General features: G+C 36.9%; 1 protein-coding gene across 6 annotated transcripts in view; it reads right to left on the bottom strand.

Annotated features, from left to right (window-relative positions):
- The window catches only part of LOC106869760 (ras GTPase-activating protein 3), a 198,918-nt gene extending 180,593 nt beyond the window's left edge, over nucleotides 1–18,325 (bottom strand). Inside the window, exons 1-2 of one of the 6 annotated variants that reach the window (XM_052970792.2) lie at nucleotides 18,095–18,168; nucleotides 9,833–9,981 (exon numbers count right to left, since the gene is read on the bottom strand). In XM_052970792.2, coding sequence (XP_052826752.1) covers nucleotides 9,833–9,920 — 88 coding nt within the window. In that variant the 5' untranslated portion in view covers nucleotides 9,921–9,981; nucleotides 18,095–18,168. Of the gene's footprint in view, nucleotides 1–9,832; nucleotides 9,982–18,094 lie in introns of all 6 variants that reach the window. The other 5 variants (XM_089357838.1, XM_052970794.2, XM_089357840.1 and 2 more) reach the window with 5 other exon arrangements.
- Between the last annotated feature and the right edge of the window lie 1,699 nt (nucleotides 18,326–20,024).

The raw sequence follows: 20,024 nt of genomic DNA, 5'->3' as shown, positions 1-20,024 counted from the left end.
TGCCAATCTGCTAAGTTACAGCAACATAAACACACCAACACCAGTTTGTCAAGCAGTGGTGAGAGACAAACACAGACACACACATGACAGGCTTCTTTCAGTTTCCATCTACCAAATCAACTCACAAGGTTTCGGTTATCCTGAGGTGGTACACCCAACAACCGATCAAAAAGTGTATTAATTTAACTGATAGCATATTACTAATTAAGATGTTATACACATTAGATCTTTTATCTTTTACTAGTTTCAGTTACTTGACTGTGGCCAAGCTGGGGCACCACCTTAAATGGCTTTAGTCAAACAAATCAACTCCAGGACTTATTTCTTTTTTAACCTTAGTACTTATTCTATTGATCACTTGTGCCGAACTGCTAAGTTATGGGGACATAAACATACCAACAATGGTTGTCAAGCAGTGGTGAGTGACAAACACAGACACAAGGACACACAGACAAACAGGCAGACAGACAGATAGATACGACAGGCTTCTTTCGGTTTCAGTCTACCAAACCTACTCACAGGTCTTTGGTCAGCCTGAGGCTATAGTAGAAGACACTTGCCCAAGGTGCCATACGGTGGGATTGAACTCAGAGCCATGAGATTGAGAAGCAAATTTCTTACCACACAGCTACATATTTATTTATTTTTTCCATTCAAAGAACCTGGGATGGCGGGGGGGGGGGGGGGGGGGAGAATGCTCACAAGTCAAACACATCTCGTTAATTGATAATTGTCTTTCGGTTCAATTCACATCAGAAAGAGAAAGATGACTTTTGCCTTTCATCCTTGAAACATTAGAATTAATGATGAGATAATGTTAATGCTTCTGAGGGCTAACCTAAATGACTAACCAAGCCTCAACCTTACAGAACTGTTTAACCAGATATAATCTTTACTTATTCAAACGCAACAGTGTTAGTGTAAAGGTTAGACCAGCTGAGCTGAGCTAAATGGTTAATGATTCTCGAAAAAGAGCTGCACTGACAAAATGAATCTGACAAAGTACTGGAACATCAACGAACAGATCATGTCATTTTATTTAATTTTTTAATATTTTTTTTACTTGTTTCAATTATTAGACTGTGGCCAAGCTGGGGCACTGCTTTTGAAGATAGGATTGACCCCCAGTAGGCATAGGAGTGACTGTGTGGTAAGTAGCTTGCTTACAAACCACATGGTTCCGGGTTCAGTCCCATTGCGTAGCACCTTGGGCGAGTGTCTTCTACTATAGTCTCAGGCCGATCAAAGCCTTGTGAGTCAATTTGGTAGATGGAAACTGAAAGAAGCCCGTCGTATGAATGAATATATATATATATATATATATATATATATATATATATATATATATATATATATGTATGTATGTATGTGTGTGTATATGTTTGTGTGTCTGTGTTTGTCCCTCCAACATCGTTTGACAACCAATGCTTGGTGTGTTTACATCCCCGTAACTTAGCGGTTCAGCAAAAGAGACCAATAGAATAAGTACTAGGCTTACAAAGAATAAGTCCTGGGGTCGATTTGCTCAACTAAAGGCGGTGCTCCAGCATGGCCACAGTCAAATGACTGAAAAAAATAAAAGAGAGAGTAAAGAGTATATGTGTATATATATATATATATGTGTGTGTGTGTGTGTGTGTGTGTGTATGTATATATATATATATGTATACATATACATATATACATATATATATATGTATATATATATATATATATATACACATACATATATACATATATATATATATACATATATATATATATATATATATATATATATATATATATATATACACATACATATAACAAGAAACTACTAGCCACATTTTTACTGTAAGAATATTTGTACCGGTACCATGTTTCAAAATGATGAATCATGGCTAGATATAGACTCTAAAGATGGAACAAACACTGAAGATTGGAAACCGAAGAGAGAAAAACAAGGAATTCGATGATTCAGTCTGTCATAGAAGATTTTGCACTGGAGATCTGAAGACTGTTTTAGAAGCACATTTAGGAATGGGTGTGACTGCATGGTAAGAAGTTTGCTTCCCAATCACATGGTTCTGGGTTCAGTCCCACTGTATAGTGGTACTGAACCCACTATGGGCAGGTGTCTTCTGCTATAGCTTTGGGCCGACCAAAGCCTTGTGAATGGATTTGGTAGACAGAAACTGAAAGAAGCCCACTGTATATGTATGCAAGTGTGTGTGTGTGTGTGTCTGTGTGTGTGTGTTGGTGTCTGTGTTTATCCTCCATCACTGCTTGCCAACTGGTGTTGGTTTATTTACGTCCCTGTAACCTAGACTGATAAGTACTGATAAGACCCTGACTGATAAGTACCGGGCTTAAAAAAAAAAAATAACTTTGATTCATTTACGTAAAAATCCTTCAAGGTAGTGCCCCACCATGGCTAGAGTCTAATAACTAAAACAGGTAAAAAGATTTAACACTAAATTAGGGATGCGACTTACAACCAAGTAAATATAGTAAGTGTCACAAGTCAACAATCTTGACCCAGGACATAACAGTACCAGTGATCAGATTTTACCTTGCCACCTTACCATTCCTCATTTTGTATCCGCTGCAATTTCAACCATTACATTTCTAACAAACAACCAACATTAAATTACGAAATTTTTCATGAAGTGTAATTTAAAAAACATTATTTATGTTTGTGATGTTGGTATTATTCAAACGAAGACTGGTAAATAACATTCATATTAAGCATTTGATATCTTTGTAGCTGTTGTTGCCATTTGATATAAAATTCTTGTAACCAGGCTAAAATCTTTGTGAAGCCCTAACTATAATTGACATTTTGCAACAGCGAAATACTTTTAAATGTCTTATTTATTATATCATAAAATATAAAATACCAGTGAGGGATACCAAAAACTTCACTTTACTAATACTCTTGGCAGTACTAAAAAATTATATGTTACAATGCAACTAATGTTTGCATGATATTTTCTTCGTAATTTTTCCATTGTTTATTCATGAAATCTGACACGGGGCCCCCTAACTACTACTGCTACTACTACTACAACTACCACTACCTCCGCTACCACCACCACAATCATCATCAACATTATTTAATATTAATCAGATGTCATCAGTAAACAGTGGAGTACTGGACTAAAATGTCATACAGAAATTTATTTTGTCCAAGTTCTGAGTTCAAACCCCATGCTGAGTGATTATACTTTGATGGTCAACAAAATAAGCAGGTTTAAACAGTGCTATCACAAGGTCCGGTACTTGTTGCAGCATGGTGGTTTATGTGTCTCAGTAACCCTTGAAAGCTATGTCAGCAAAGTGCAAGCCCCTGGTAGGACCTCCCATGCTCGACATCTCAAAGGATAGAAGCCAGACCAATATAGACTACTTCTTCAAAGCAATAAAAAATGGGTTTGCACAGGGCCAACATCTGCACCTAGAAAAACACAAAGTTAGAAGCATCAATGACAATTCAAAACCAATGAGATCTGGGAGAGGAAGGCCTTACTTCGGGGATATGACACCCAGACTGAGGAAGTAGCCTTAATGCTAGCCAGAGAGTCTAGAGTCAAAAACAATGGAGAGAAGTCATTGACAGCCTATATACTATAGGGATCAAAGGACTTAAGTATCTATAATCAGTGACCCTTTGTGGATTAAGTCGATTATATCAACCCCAGTGCGTAACTAGTACCACAAAAGGATGAAAGGCAAAGTCGACCTCGGCGGAATTTGAACTCAGACTGTAACAGCAGACGAAATACCGCTAAGCAGTGCATTGTGTCCTTGAGCAAGACACTTTATTTCACATTGCTCCTGTCAACTCAGATTGCAAACATGAGTAGTACCTGTATTTCAAAGGGCCAGCTTTGTCACATTCTGTGTCATGTTGAATCTCTTTGAGGTATGCGTGTCTATGGAGTGATCAGCCACTTGCACGTTTAATTTCACAAGCAGGCTGTTCTGTTGACTGGATCAACTTGAACCCTCGTCACTGTAACCACCAGAGTGCCAGTTATGTCTTTGTAAGGACACTCTCTCTCTCTCTACTTGTTTCAATCATTTGACTGTGGCTATGCTGGGGCACCACCTTAAGTCGAGCAAATTGACCCCAGGACTTATTCTTTGTAAGCCTAGTACTTATTCTATCGGTCTCTTTTTGCCGAACCGCTAAGTTACGGGGACGTAAACACACCAGCATCGGTTGTCAAGCGAAGTTGGGGGGACAAACGGACACACAAACATATACACACACATATATATATATATATATACATATATATACATATATACGACGGGCTTCTTTCAGTTTCTGTCTACCAAATCCACTCACAAGGCTTTGGTCGGCCCAAGGCTATAGTAGAAGACACCTGCCCAAGGTGCCATGCAGTGGGACTGAACCCGAAACCATGTAGTTGGTTAGCAAGCTACTTACCACACAGCCACTCCTGCGCCTATATAAAAAAAAAAGACTTCCTCCCCACTAAGACAGTAATGAAATGTCAACAAATATCAAATTTTTTTGTTGAAAATGACCAAAGGGAATGGATTAATAGATATACCACACCTGTGTAGTGTAAAGGTCAATGATATCAGTTAAGAGATCATTGTAATACCCACCACCACCACCACTACCACCGCTATCGTTACATCACACAGAGGGACAGAGTCAATGTAGACACTATAAGAGACTAAAGCCCCACAAATACTAACTACATCAGCAAAACTAATGACAATGATAATGGTGGAGAGGAAGAAGGCAATGGTGGTGGTGAAGGCAGTAGTGGGAGTGGTGGTGGTGGTGGTGGTGGTGGTGGTGGTGGTGGTGGTGGTGGTGGTGGTGGTGCTTCCTAACTACAAAGCCATGCCTGGTATATACTTGCTGCCATTAAATCTCAAGATGTGAATGAATCCGTTCATATGACATGAAATGATATGTCATGATAATGTCTCTTACTCCAGGCTTTTACTTGTTCCAGTCATTAGATTGTGGCCATGCTGGGGCACCACTTTCAAGGGCTTAGTCAAACAAATCAATCCCAGTACTTATATATATATTTTTTTTTTAAGCCTTGTACTTTTCCTATCATTCTGTTTTGCCAAACCGCTACATTGCAGGAATGCAAACAAACCGACACCAGTTGTCAAGCAGTGGTGGAAACAAACACAAACTCAAAGATACACACACACACACACAAGTATATATAAGACAGGCTTCTTTCAGTTTCCATCAACCAATTCCACTTACAAAGCTTTGGTCACCCCAGGGTTGTAGTAGAAGACACTTGCCCAAGATGCCACACAGTGGGACTGAACCTGAGACCACATGGTTCAAAAGCAAGCTTCTCAACCAGACAGCCACATCTGCTTTAATTTTATTTATATATATATATATATATATATATATATATATATATATATATATATATATATATATATATATATATATATATATATATATATATATATATATATATATATATATATATATATATATATATATATATATATACATACATTTATAGGCGTAAGAGTGGCTGTGTGGTAAGTAGCTTGCTTACCAACCACATGGTTCCAGGTTCAGTCCCACTGCATGGCATCTTGGGCAAGTGTCTTCTACTATAGCCTCGGGCCGACCAAAGCCTTGTGAGTGGATTTGGTAGACAGAAACTGAAAGAAGCCCGTCGTATATATATATATATATATATATATATTTGTGTGTGTGTGCGTGTGTGTGTGTGTGTGAGTGTGTGTGTGTGTCTGTGTTTGTACCCCCAACATCGCTTGACAACCGATGCTGGTGTGTTCACGTCCCCGTAAAAGAGACCGATACTAGGCTTCCAAAGAATAAGTCCTGGGGTCGAGTTGGTCGACTAAAGGCGGTGCTCCAGCATGGCCACAGTCAAAAGACTGAAACAAGTAAAAGAGTAAGAATATATTTTTTTTTTTATTTGCACTCACTGAAACCATAGGAGCCTCAAGAGCATCAAGTTAACAATGCAACTGGATCATTTGATCATGCTCGTTACATACTATAATTATTGAGTCTACACCATCAGTATCCTCCTACACCTTAATTATTGTGGTCAGTGACTGAATCTACTGATTACATAAGAGATAACGAAATTTGAAACATCATCCTTGAAACGTGTGTACGTGTGTATATGTGTGTGTGTATAATCTGTATGTATGTATGTATTCTCATCAGCCAGCATATTTTATATTGTACAAAGAGTAGTATTAATAATATTAGTTGTGATACTTCTACAACTGCTATTATTATTATTACTACTACTCCTACTACTACCTGTGTGTATTAGTACCATTACTACGAATACTATTATTATTATTATTATTATAAAGAATATATATCTATGTATATATATATATGTATATATATTTTTTTTTTTATATATATAAATATGTATATATATTTACACACACATTATTATTATTATTACTACTACTGTTACAAACAGTACTAGCAACTGCAGTGGTGGCAGTGATGGGTGGGTGGGTGTTTGTTTGGTAGTAATGTTGCTGGTTAGTCATAGAACTATGTTATAACAGCCTAAACTTCTAGTATCCTTCTTAACTTTGAGATCAGTTGCTAAATACCTTTGAAGACAATGTTTCTGGCATAACATTAAATACATGATATATATGTGTGTGTGTGTGTGTGTGTGTGTGTGTGTGTGTGTGTGTGTGTGTGTGTGTGTGTGTGTGTGTGTGTGTGTGTGTGTACATCTATATAATTTAAATATAGGATAAAATCTTTATAAGAATTTATCAAGATGTATGTATCATTTTCATTTTTCATTTTATCTAGTTTCAGCTCATGAGCTGTGGCCATGCTGGGGCACCATATATATATATATATATATATATATATATGTATGTATGTATGTATGTATACATACACACACACACACATATATATAAACATATATAATACACACATAAATATAATTAAAAATACATATATCTATAAATAAATATGCCTATATATACATATACATAAATATACATAATATGCATATATATATATATATATATATATATATATATATAAATATACATATCTATACACACACACACACGTGTGCATATATGTGTGTGCATGTGTGCATGTCTGTGTGCGTATGCGACTTTAGTCAGGTTTCATGTCACATGACTGTTTTGTTTACACAGTTGCCACTGGCAGAAAGAAGAAACTGGTAAAATATCCTTAAACTGTGCTCAGGTGTATGTATGTATGTATGTGCGTGTGGTGTTGGGGGGGGGGGAGCAGGAGGAACATAAGGTGAATCTGTACCCAAAACTATGACATCATAACACTACGTGACCTGCTGCTCTTTGCCTGGCTACTAAAATATGAGGAAACACAAACTAGTTTTTGTTGGGTTCTTTTTTTTAATACCTGAACAGTAAGAAAAAAAAATGATATTTATAAATATTTTTTGTTTTCCCCACTTCCCTTTATTGCTCGCATTCATCATGGTTTCCTCCTTGATTCACATTTTTTTTTCTGTTAAATATTGATTACCAGGTATTTCAGGCTGCATGTGAAGACAAACACATGGCTCAGTGGTTAGGGCATCGGACACATGATCCTACAGTTGTAGTTTCGATTCCCAGACTGGGTAGCATGTTGTGTTCTCGAGCAAACTACTTCATTTCTCGTTGCTGCAGTCCACTCAGTTGAAAATTACTACCAATGACCAACAACAGCTAGGAGGTACTAGTGTAGCTAGAGTGTATGTATACACATATGTGTATATTATAGTTATGTATACATTATTTGGCAGAAAAGTTACAAAAGTGACTTGAGGGATGAGAGTTTCATACATGGCCCTTAAATCAATCTCTTAGTGCTGGAGTCACTATAATACACACACACACACACACAACCCTTTATCATTTAAACTGGCTATATCAGGCCCAAATATTCTATCTGTTTTGTCTTCAAACCAACCAGATCTAACCTCTCACACCTACCCTGCAATGTCACTTTAAAAATAAACAATCACACCATCGAAATCTTGAAGCCAACAGATAGTACAGGATCAATTCAAAATAATGTGTATGAACAAGCATTGCATTTGACAGTATAATCTGAATACTAAGAGAGTTAAAGAAATTAATGAATCTAAAATAAGAAAAAAAAAATTAATGTATGTCATAGTTGAAGTGTTAAAAAGGTAAGAATTATTAGATCATTCTCTCTCTCTCTCTCTCTCTCTCAAAAACTGCTTAGTCCTGATACACTACAAGAAGCACAATATCAACGGGGAAGGATTTTTCTTTTTTTTTTTTTTTCTATCTTCTGGCCAACATAGTGGAACATGCTTGCTTGCCTTAATCCAACCATGTGCACAAAATCCACCAAGCGTGGCAGTAAAAACCCAAATGTTCTCACAAATCAAAAATGTCAATTCTAGTACAGGAAATCCCTCAAGCAAAAGAGTATAACCACTTGGAAGCAAATGAGTGTATAGATACACAGCAACAAGTCAATACAAACACACATATGCATACACATATATATCTATACATACATATATGCACATATACGTTTACATACACATACATACACTTATACACAATATACATATGGCAGTGAGGTTAAGAAATATGCTTCCCATTCACATGGTATTGGGTTCAGTTTCACTATGCAGGACCTTGAGCTAGTGTCTTATACTAAAGCCCCCAAGCCAACCAAAGCCTTGTGAGAGTACTTCACAGATGGAAATTTACAAGAAGGCCATTCCGTATACATATTTGTAGGTGTGAATGTCTATCCCACGCAAGCATGGGAAAGTGGATGTAAAACAATGATGATGATGATGATATCGCTTATGATGGTAAGGGTTCCAGTTGATCCGATCAACGGAATAGCCTACCCATGAACTCAACGTGCATGTGTATCCTTAATGTAGTTCTCAAGATTTAGTGTCACTAAGAATGTGACAAAGCTGGCCCTTTGAAATACAGGTACTACTCATTTTCTTTTCTACTCTAGGTACAAGGCCTGAAACTTTTGGGGAGGAAGCCAGTTGATTAGATCGACCCCTGGACACAACTGGTACTTAATTTATTGACCCCGAAAGGATGAAAGGCAAAGTCGACCTCGGCAGAATTTGAACCCAAAATGTAAAGACGAAATACTGCTAAGCATTTCGCCTGGCATGCTAACATTTCTGCCAGCTCGCCACCTTAGGTACTACTCATTTTAGCCAGCTGAGTGAACTGGAGCAATGTGAAATAAAGCGTCTTGCTCAAGAACACAATGCGTCACGAGGAACTGAACTCACAACCTTATAATCATGAGCCGAATACCCAAAACACTAAGCCAGCACCTTCACAATGATGATATAATATACATAAAAGACTAAAGCGGCAAGCAGGCAGAATCATTAGCATGCCGGACAAACTACTTAGCAGTTTGTCAAAACAGACCGATAGAATAAGTACCAAAAACGAGTGGTTAACACTGCAATGATGGATAAAAATTCTTTATTTGTGTATTAAGGGTAGCACTGGTTTCATGTTAAGGAATAACTTAACAGTTATTATATGATAGTTGTAAACAAGCATCACCATCATACAAGCAGTGTCATTTGATTCCAATCTTCCAGGAAAACATGTTCAGTCGTGGAGAAATATTTTACCTTGCTCAGAAACAGGTGAGGGCTAACAACAGGAAGGGCATTAGACTCTAGAAAATCTTGCCTCAACAAATTCCACCCAACCAATGTGATCATAAAAAAGAGGACATTAAAATTATGATGATGATAAGGAGGAGGATATATATATATATATATATACATACATAGGCATAGGAGTGGCTGTGTGGTAAGTAGTTTGCTTACCAACCACATGGTCCTGGGTTCAGTCCCACTGCGTGGCATCTTGGGCATGTGTCTTCTACTATAGCCTCGGGTGAACCAAAGCCTTGTGGGTGGATTTGGTAGACAGAAACTGAAAGAAGCCAATCGTATATATGTATATATATATATATATGTGTGTGTGTGTGTGTGTTTGTGTGTCTGTGTTTGTTCCCCCAACATCGCTTGACAACCGAGGCTGGTGTGTTTACGTCCCCGTAACTTAGCGGTTCGGCAAAAAGAGACCAATAGAATAAGTACTAGGCTTCTAAAGAATAAATCCTGGGGTCGATTTGCTCGACTAAACGGCGGTGCCCCAGCATGGCCGCAGTCAAATGACTGAAACAAGTAAAAGAGTAAAGAGTATATATATATATATATACAGGGTGTCCACAAAGTCTGGGTACATGGGGATTAACACATACTTTAAGAAATTATTATTTCTATTTAATTGTTTATGTTATGATTTTATTTACTCCATGTACCCAGACCTTGTGGACACCCTATATATACACTACATACACACAAATATAATGCACACACACACACACATACATACACACTCCTAATCACAAGTTCAGAATTTATTGTTGTGTCATTCCTCCAAGCAAAAGTTTGCTTGTTCTAGTTTGCTTGACTGAACAAAAAAAAAAACAAAAAAAATCAGGTTCCACACCTACTTCACGGTTGAATGAACAGCAGCAGGAAGGGCAAAGAGTAAAGCATCCCACCCATGCAGGCATGGAAAAAATGTATGAAACAATAACTATATATGTATATGTATACACGTATATGCGTATGTATATATATATACACACACACACACACACACACACACAGAGCAGGTAGAGACAGGAGGAGAGAGAATGGTTTGGGAAGAATACCCAGGAATACATACAGCATGAAATTTAATACTAAAATGTGTGTGTGTGTCTCTTTTACTCTCTTTTACTTGTTTCAGTCCTTTGACTGCGGCCATGCTGGAGCTCTGTCTTTAGTGGAGCAAATCGACCCCAGGACTTATTCTTTGTAAGCCTAGTACTTACTCCATCGGTGTCTTTTGCCGAACCGCTAAGTTACGGGGACGTAAACACACCAGCATCGGTTGTCAAGCGATGGTAGGGGGGACAAACAGAGACACACAAACATACACACACACACACATATATATATATACATATATACGACGGGCTTCTTTCAGTTTCCATCTACCAAATCCACTCATAAGGCTTTGGTCGGCCCGAGGCTATAGTAGAAGACACTTGCCCAAGGTGCCACGCAGTAGGACTGAACCTGGAACCATGTGGTTCGTTAGCAAGCTACTTACCACAGCCACTCCTACGCCTATGTGTGCATTTTTTTTTAACTTGTTTCAGTCACTGAACTGTGGCCATGCTGGAGCACTGCCTTGAAGGGCTTTGGATGAACAAATCAACACCGGTACTAATTTTAAGCCTTGTACCTATTCTGTTGGTCTCTTCCACCAAACCATTAAGTTACAGGGACATAAACAAACCAACAGCAATTATCAAATGAAGAGGGGACAAACACACACACACACACATGATGAGCTTTCTCATAGTCTCCATTTACCAAATTCATTCACAGGGCTCCAGTCAACCCAGAGCCATTGTAGAAGACACTTGCCCAAGGGTGTTGTGCATAGGATTGAACAAGAAACCACATGGTTGCAAACGAAGGTTCTTGACCACCCAGCTATACCTGTGTCTATAGTCTTTTTGGCTTTTATCGTTTTATTTGTTGCAGTCATTTGACCACGGCCATGCTGAAGCACCGCCTTTAGTCAAACAAATCAACCCCGGGGCTTATTCTTTGTAAGCCTAGTACTTATTCCTATCTGTCACTTTTGCCGAACCACTAAGTTACGGGAACGTAAACACATCAACATTGGTTGCCAAGCAATGGTGGGGGACTAACACATACACACACATATATGTATATATACGATGGGCTTCTTTCAGTTTCCGTCTACCAATTCCACTCACAAGGCTTTGGTTGGCCTAAGGGTATAGTAGAAGACACTTGCCCAAGGTGCCATGCAGTGGGGTTCATTATATATTCAAAGAATTTTTTACAGTAATTGTAATACATTGTGTTGAGTGAAAATGAATAGATATGTTCTACAGTATATTACAAAAATGAAATGAAACACTAGTAATTTTTTTATAAAAAATGACAGTCTGCTCAAGTTTCACCCTAAGCTGGCCGAAGCAGTATTTTTTTTTATATATATATTAAACATATCTGTCCCCTCTACTAAACATAATGAGTTTCATATTTGATAATGCCTGATAGTGACAGAGAGAGTGAGAGAGTTGTTGATCTGAATGTTAGGTGGGACGCAGATTGTTTCAGAGCCTTTCAGGGCTAAACAAACATACATAACCATATAAACTTGCATTTATATACTAAATATATAAATGTGTGTGTGAAGGTGCATGGCAGAGTTAGAGCATTGGGCTCGCAATCATGAGGTAGTGAGTTCAATTCCCAAACTGGGCTGTGCGTTGTGTTCTTGATCAAGACACTTTATTTCACGTTATTGCAGTTCACTCAGCTGTAGAAATGAGTTGCTACGTCACTGGTACCAAGCTGTATCGGCCTTTGCCTTTCCCTCGGAGATATTCAAAGATCTTCCCAGGGACACAGTAAGGAACATGCACCAGGCTCTGAAGCTGTCTTGAGGCTGTGGTAGAAGTTGAGGGCAGATACTTTGACTATTTTTAGAATACTTTTATTTTTGGATGACATTATTTTCTTTTTTCTTTTATGCAAACTGTCAAATTTAGCCCAAACACCCTGTAGATCACTCTAACCCTTTAGCTTTTAAACTGGCCATATCCAACCAAAATATTCTATTTGTTTAATGCTCAAATGAGCCATATCTGGTCTCTTACACCTACCCTTTCATAGAATCAGGCATGGTTTTATGTGGGTTGGTATCAAAAGTGTTAACCACTCAGCCACAAACACATAGAAGACGTAGAAAGAGGAGAAAAAAAATCTTTCACTAAAATATTTTGACAAAAAAAAAATAGGTAGGTACAGTAAACAGAAAGAAACAGTATTATAATAAGATATTGGTATGGGTTATGTGTGACCTGACTGAATAAACACCTAAATTAGCTAAGTGGTAGCATATTGGTAAGGAATAAAGGAGTGGAGTAAATAGAAGTAAAACGGAAGTAAGAAGAAGGAAATGTCAAATATTTCACCAATGAAAAAAGTTGGTTTGGATAACACACAGACTGTTGACAGAGTAATAAAGTTACAATGTTGTAATTTATTTGTAGTTTAGGGTAGGTTAGCATAGGGTGTGACAGATGGGTTGATAATATACCACAGCAAAGCACCAGAGTCATATCTGCAACCTGATTCCAGTCCTCAACTGGAACCATTACATTTCCATCATAACCACGGTGGGGGGGGGGGGGATAAAGGAAAGGCACAAAATTTCTCTTTACCTATTTATGCCATGTGTGTGTGTGTGTGTGTGTGTGTGTGTGTATCTTTTGTTTTAGACACCCAAGCTTGGCGTAATCTTCTGATTTGCCAGTTGCTGTCAAATCGTCGAACCCAAGCCAGCATGGAAAACGGACGTTAAATGATAATGAAGATAATGAAGACTGGACTGCAGCCATGCTGGGGCATTGCTTTGAAAGGTTTTCAATCGAACAAACTGACCCCAGCACTTTTTTTTAAAGTTTGGTACTTGATTTATTAGTTTCTTTTGACGAACCGCTACGTAAACAAACCAACGCTGATTGTCAAACGGTGGTGGGAGACAAACACACACACACACACACACACACTTCTACCAAATTCACTCACACGGCATTGGTCGGCCCAGAGCTATAGTAGAATATTTACCAAAAGTACCGCGCATGTGTGGAAAGAGAAAGAAAAATATATGCTATTTATTCATGTATAAATCATACTATTTTAAACTTTGGTTTTAAATGAAAAAAAAACTGGAGTGCGATTTTATACACGAGGCAAAGCTAAACCTACGAAGAGAAAATTTTTTTGTACCATGACTTGACACTAAAATAGGGGTGCGACCTATACACGAGTAAATACAGTATTTATTCAAAATCGTCCTATATTCAGTATTTATGAATTAGACTGACGTTACAACCGTGACTATACCGTCTTTTTTTTTTTTTTAAGAATAATATATCTCCGATGTAGCATATTTTTGAAGACCTTAGGGTGAGATTTCAGAGTTATTGGCTACTATTTCTAGCAAGTCGATTGTGTGCTAAAGATATAGAGTAGTAAAATTAATATAGATACATAGATAATAATTGGACATAGTTACAGAAATGTGTAAAGACCGAACACATCTCTATTACAACACACATACTCTCTCTCTCTCAACTCACACACATACGTACATGTACAGAGCCCCTCCTCCTCGGACTAACTTACAAAACACACAGACAGATATACGTGCGTGCATATGTTAACTTGAATCCACAGAGGGAGAGAGACGATTATTTTCTTATATACTAATGAAAGAGAAAAAAAGACTGTAGATATGAGAAATGTATCTGGATATATTAGTGACGGGGAGAAATGTTTATATATATATATATATATATATATATATATTATAATGCTGACATTGGAGTTAGACGTAGTCCTACGGCTCGCCGGATCCTGTGAAACCGTTCAACCCATGCCAGCGTGGAAAATGAACATTAAATAATTATACGAGCTGGGTGCTGAAAAGTACCTGGCTTTAAGGGTAAGCGAAAGGCCTGGTTGAAGGCGCAACCTTCCGAGTTCTTTTAGAAGGGTTAGAAAAACCGAAGGACCGATGCAATAAGTGTGTGAATCTGAGAGAGGAATGTGTTGAAATAAAATCATAATAAACTGATCCTCTTGTATTTTCTTTTACCCAAAGCCAGGAACTTTTCAGCACCTCCTTCGTGTGTGTGTGTGTGTGTGTGTGTGTGTGTGTGTGTGTATACGCGCACGCATACATTTAGAGGGATGAACGGTTGAACATTGTGTGAGTGTGTAAAGAGAGAGAGAGAGAGAGAGAGAGAGAGACGTTATGAAACATTTAACATTATATTTGGCATATATTTAAAGAAATATATATAAAAAAATAGGCTTGAGGACAAAAATGGGGGGGAAAAAGACTTTTCCCTTCCCGAAGAAAGAATCGAACAGCATCTAATCTGTAGATAAATGGTACACACGCATACACATATTACGGGTGTGTTTTACACAATACATACATAACAGACATGTATAGCATACAATACATGCATTACATATATACATGCATAGCATATACATGCGCATACACACTGAAGTGTATGTGTGTATACATACATAACATACATGCATGCATACACACACGCGCGCATACAAAGTGCGCGAGTGGATGTTTTGTGAGAAAGACAGAAGGAAAAACTATACAAATGATGTGGGTGTATATAGAGTGATTTGATAAGTTAAAAAAAAAAAAGAAAAAATAAATAAACAAACAAAAGAGAAAGGAAGAGAAACTGATAAAATGTTTGCAGGAAATGGAGAGGAAACAGTTATATGTACGTTAGAAAATTTAATGAATCTCTTATTTCCAGAATGAAAAAGTTTACGTGTAGATTTTTTTTTTATTTTACACTAAAATGTGTCCCAGACCAAAGTGTCGAGGGTTCTTTCAGAAATAAATCTTTTGAAGAATGACATTTTTTTTTTCCGTCGAATGTTTTAGGCTTCGAAGTCCTAAATGTACAAAACATACACACACACACACACACACAAGAGCAAACGAGGGAATTTCTTTGCGGTTAGCCGACCTGTTGGCTAGAAATAGTAACTAAATCTCCCTCAACGAACCGACGACGGAATCTCTATGCGGCTAGCCGACCTGCTAGAAATAGTAGCCAAAGACTCCTTCAAATAACCAACCATCCTGTTTTCTTAAGCCAACGGGGGAATCTCTATGCGGCTGACGGATCTGTTGGAAATGGCAGCCAAATCTCCCTCAAATATGCATCCTAACGAGAGAATCGCTATGCTGCTAGCAGATCAATAAGAAATAGCAGCCAAATTTCACTCCAATATAATCATCGAACCGTCTTTAAAAAAAAGACATATTGGTATATAGTCCTGTCGTAACATTAAAAAATATTACGACAGGAACCGTTTACATGAGTAGGGTTGACTTGGAACAAAACACATGAACACAAACACACATTTTATACATATACAGTGATATATAAATATATAGATAGATATACAAACACGCACACACAAGGGATTCAGTTTAAATGAGTATGTAAGCCGTATGACACGTGCATAAGTGCGCACATAAGCACGAAGCATGGGTGCACAGGCAGAGCTGCACACAGGTATACACAAAATTCTCCTTCACTCTCTTACACACACACATACATACATACAGGCAGAAGAAACACACGTGCGTGTGTGTGTGTACCGCTTGTAGATGCGTGTGCTTGAGTTGCGTGTGTGTACTTTGGTTTGTTTTGTAAAGTCACAGCGATGAATTTTCGAAATGTCGGACAGTAACAATAATGCACACACCCCCCACACAAACACACCTTTTTTTTAAAACTTTTCTGCACCTCGAAACAATTTCAAAATGCATATACAAACAGCCGATCTGACCACACCAAATATCAGTTTTAGCCATCCAAACATGCAACCAGTATGCATGTGGGATTTTTTAAAATACTCACACGCACACATATATATATATATACATACATATATTAAACACATATTACCCACATACAAACATGCATACTATTGGTTTAAAACACTGTTTTCATTGTTTTAAATGTAGTTGAGAGCAACATGTACACTCACAAACACACACAATATATGTATATGTATGTATATTTTAAACGTGTAAGAACCGGTATTCTCAAGTCAACATAGTGAAGTCTGTCTTTCTTTCACATGTTGTCAATGTCTGTCATATATACATGTGTGTGTGTGTTTATGACAGGCATATAATGACATCGTTAAATCTTACAGTAATATATACTATCGGTTAACCAGTAATATACTATCTGTTAATCACACTTTAAAAAATAAAGGTTTGTGGTAAAATAACATAAGCAATGAATACAATGAGATAGACAAATATACTCAAGACAAGAGAGAGAGAAAGAGAGACAAATATACAAAGGGGAAGAAAAAAAAACTGACAAATATATACAGAGAAAGAGGGAACGAGATGAATATACAGAGAATGAGAGAAAGACAATTATAGAAAGAATAAGACAGACAAAAGACTTAACATACAGAGGACGAAAGAGAGAGAGAGGGAGAAATATAGACGAAGAGATAAATATACAAAGACTAATTTTCAGAGTAAGAGAAAGATTAATAGAAAAGAGACATATACAAAGAGAGACAAGCAGAGTAAAGATAGGAAAACAAATAAAGAAAGAGAAAGGCCAATACAGAAAAGAAAGACACTTATAGAAAAAAAGAGAGATACATACAGAAAGGAGAGACAATTAGAGAGAACAGGGAAAATATACGTTGAGCGAGAGAGAGAGACGATATACACACAGAAAAGAGACAGACAATTAAAGAAGAGAGTGAGAGAGACATAGTATATATAGAGAGAGAGAAAAAAAAAGAAGCACCTAACAACAAAACTAAAACAAGACAAATATTGACAAACGACCAGACAGGCCCCACGGCGGGCGACAAACGACAACAACCTCAACGGACGAGCAACAGTTGACTTGTTTGAAAGACAGAGGAATGAGAAAACCAATAAATAAATAGACGATGCAAAGTCTGTCTGTATAGAAGAAAATAAAATGACATAATATAATATTCAGAGATATCAATAAAACGTTAGAGAGAGATAACTTAGGTAAAGCAAGCCCACCCCTATTCTTTTTTTCTTTTTTCGCAACAGTGTGTTGTTTACGCCGTGTAATGTTATTTCTTTTTTTTTTTTAAATTTCATCCCCTCCTCCTCTCTCTTTATCTTTCTCTCGCTCCCTTTCTGCTGCTGCTCCGTTTTCGGCCCGCACATGATTTTTGATATTTGGGCGACAGTTTTTTCTGTTTATGTTGAAATAACAACAAGTTTTGGACACTAAGAACGGAAGGACGGGTCAAAAGCTGAACGACTGAAATAAAACATAAGTGAACATTCGAACATTCTCTCACATACTCACCGATTTTTATCCGTAAACTCTCTTCGACCCGTACATCGGCAAGTCCTGCCATGATGATGACCCAGTTAGAAAACGGAAGTGACCTCTACGGGGGGTTAACTGAGCGCCAATTTCAGCCAGCAATAAAGTCAACCACAGGGAGACCAAAGACAAATAAATACATAATATATCTATAGACATAAGTGAATGACATAAGAAAATGTTTTGCTAGTTGCTATTATTTTTCATTATGATATTTAGTTTCGCAATAAGTGTTATTCTTTTTTTTATTTCTTCAAAACATTAAATGACAAAGGCATTAACAGGCAAAAACAGTATAAAAGAAATGCATTTTGATATCAAATTCTAAAGTGTGTTCATTCTTAGAAAAAATATTAGTGTCATTTCTTTAATCAGATTAGTTTCTTCAAATGTAATTTATAAAATTCTTTTCATTCATCTTATTCAAAATTTCAGTATTATCAGTGTGTGTTTGCATGTATGTGTGTGTGTGTATACATACATATATTAGATATATTTGTTATATATATACATATATATATATATATATATATATAACAACTATGTTTAATATATAATATAAATAAATATATGTAATATATATATATATATATATATATATATATATATATATATATATATATATATATATATATATATGTATGTATGTAATATGTGTCACATATATAAATATATTACATAGTATATATTTTACATATATATGTGTATGCATGTATTCATAGCCAAGCGCAGACATGGCCATGTGGTTTAGAAAGTTGCTTTCAAACAATATGATTTCAGGTTCAGTCCCACTGTCAGACAATTGTCTTCTATTATATCCCAAAGGACAAACAAAGTTTTGTGAGTGGATCTCGCAGATGGAAACTAAAAGAAGCCCAACATGTCTGTGAGTATATATATATATCTATATATATATAAAAATTAACAGAATGAGAGAAAAAAATCCAAGGCTGTGAATAGTTTTCAGAACATTTATAAAGAGGTCTTACAGTTGTTTCTGGGATATTTTATATATCCCCTCATCAGAGACGGTACATATACACACACAAATATATATACATATTTATATGTATGTATATGTATATATGCTCACACATCACATATATAATATATATATATAGACAACAGATAGATATCAGATAGTTAAATATCAATATGGGTAGCAGGCTGGCAGAATTATTTGCGCATCAGTCAAAATGCCTTGTGTTAATTGTTCCAGTTCATTACATTTTGAGTTCAAATTCTACCAAAGTCAACTTTGCCTTTTATCCTTTCAGGGTCAATAAAAATAAAATGGCACTGGCGGAGGGCTGATGTTATGGACTAGACCTGTCCCCATAAAATTGGTACCCTTGTGCCAAAATTAAAAACAATGACCTAGCAAACAGAAAAGAGGATATTAGGCACAGGTGTGGCTATGTGGTAAGAAGTTTGCTTCCCAACCACATGGTTCCAGGTTCACTCCCACTGTGTGCCATCATGTGCAAGTGTCTTCTACTCATCAGATATATATGTTTGTATGTGTGTGTCTGTGTTTGTCACCCATCACCACTTGACAACCAGTGTTGGTGTGTTTACAACCCTGTAACTTAGCAATTCAACAAAAGACATTGATAGAATAGGTACTGGGGTTGATCCATTCAACTAAAAATTCTTCAAGGCAGTGCCACAGCAGAAACAAGTAAAAGATAAAAGATTAAATTATGATTATAATGTGTCTGCGTGTGTGCATACATGCGTGTGTGCATGCATCCATGCATCCATGCATGTGTGTGACAAAGATGGCTTTGGTTGGTGCTATGTGGAGCTGGTAAATAAAGATATATTTTGTTAGTTGCATATATAAGGAACTTTCAAAATGACCCATGTTTTCAGATTTCTTACCATTTGTATAAAAGAGTTTAGAAAT

This window comes from Octopus bimaculoides, chromosome 9 (genome assembly GCF_046866305.1).
Source record: "Octopus bimaculoides isolate indiv1 chromosome 9, ASM4686630v1, whole genome shotgun sequence".
NCBI lineage: Eukaryota > Metazoa > Mollusca > Cephalopoda > Octopoda > Octopodidae > Octopus > Octopus bimaculoides.
This window is presented reverse-complemented; position numbering and strand designations above follow the sequence as displayed.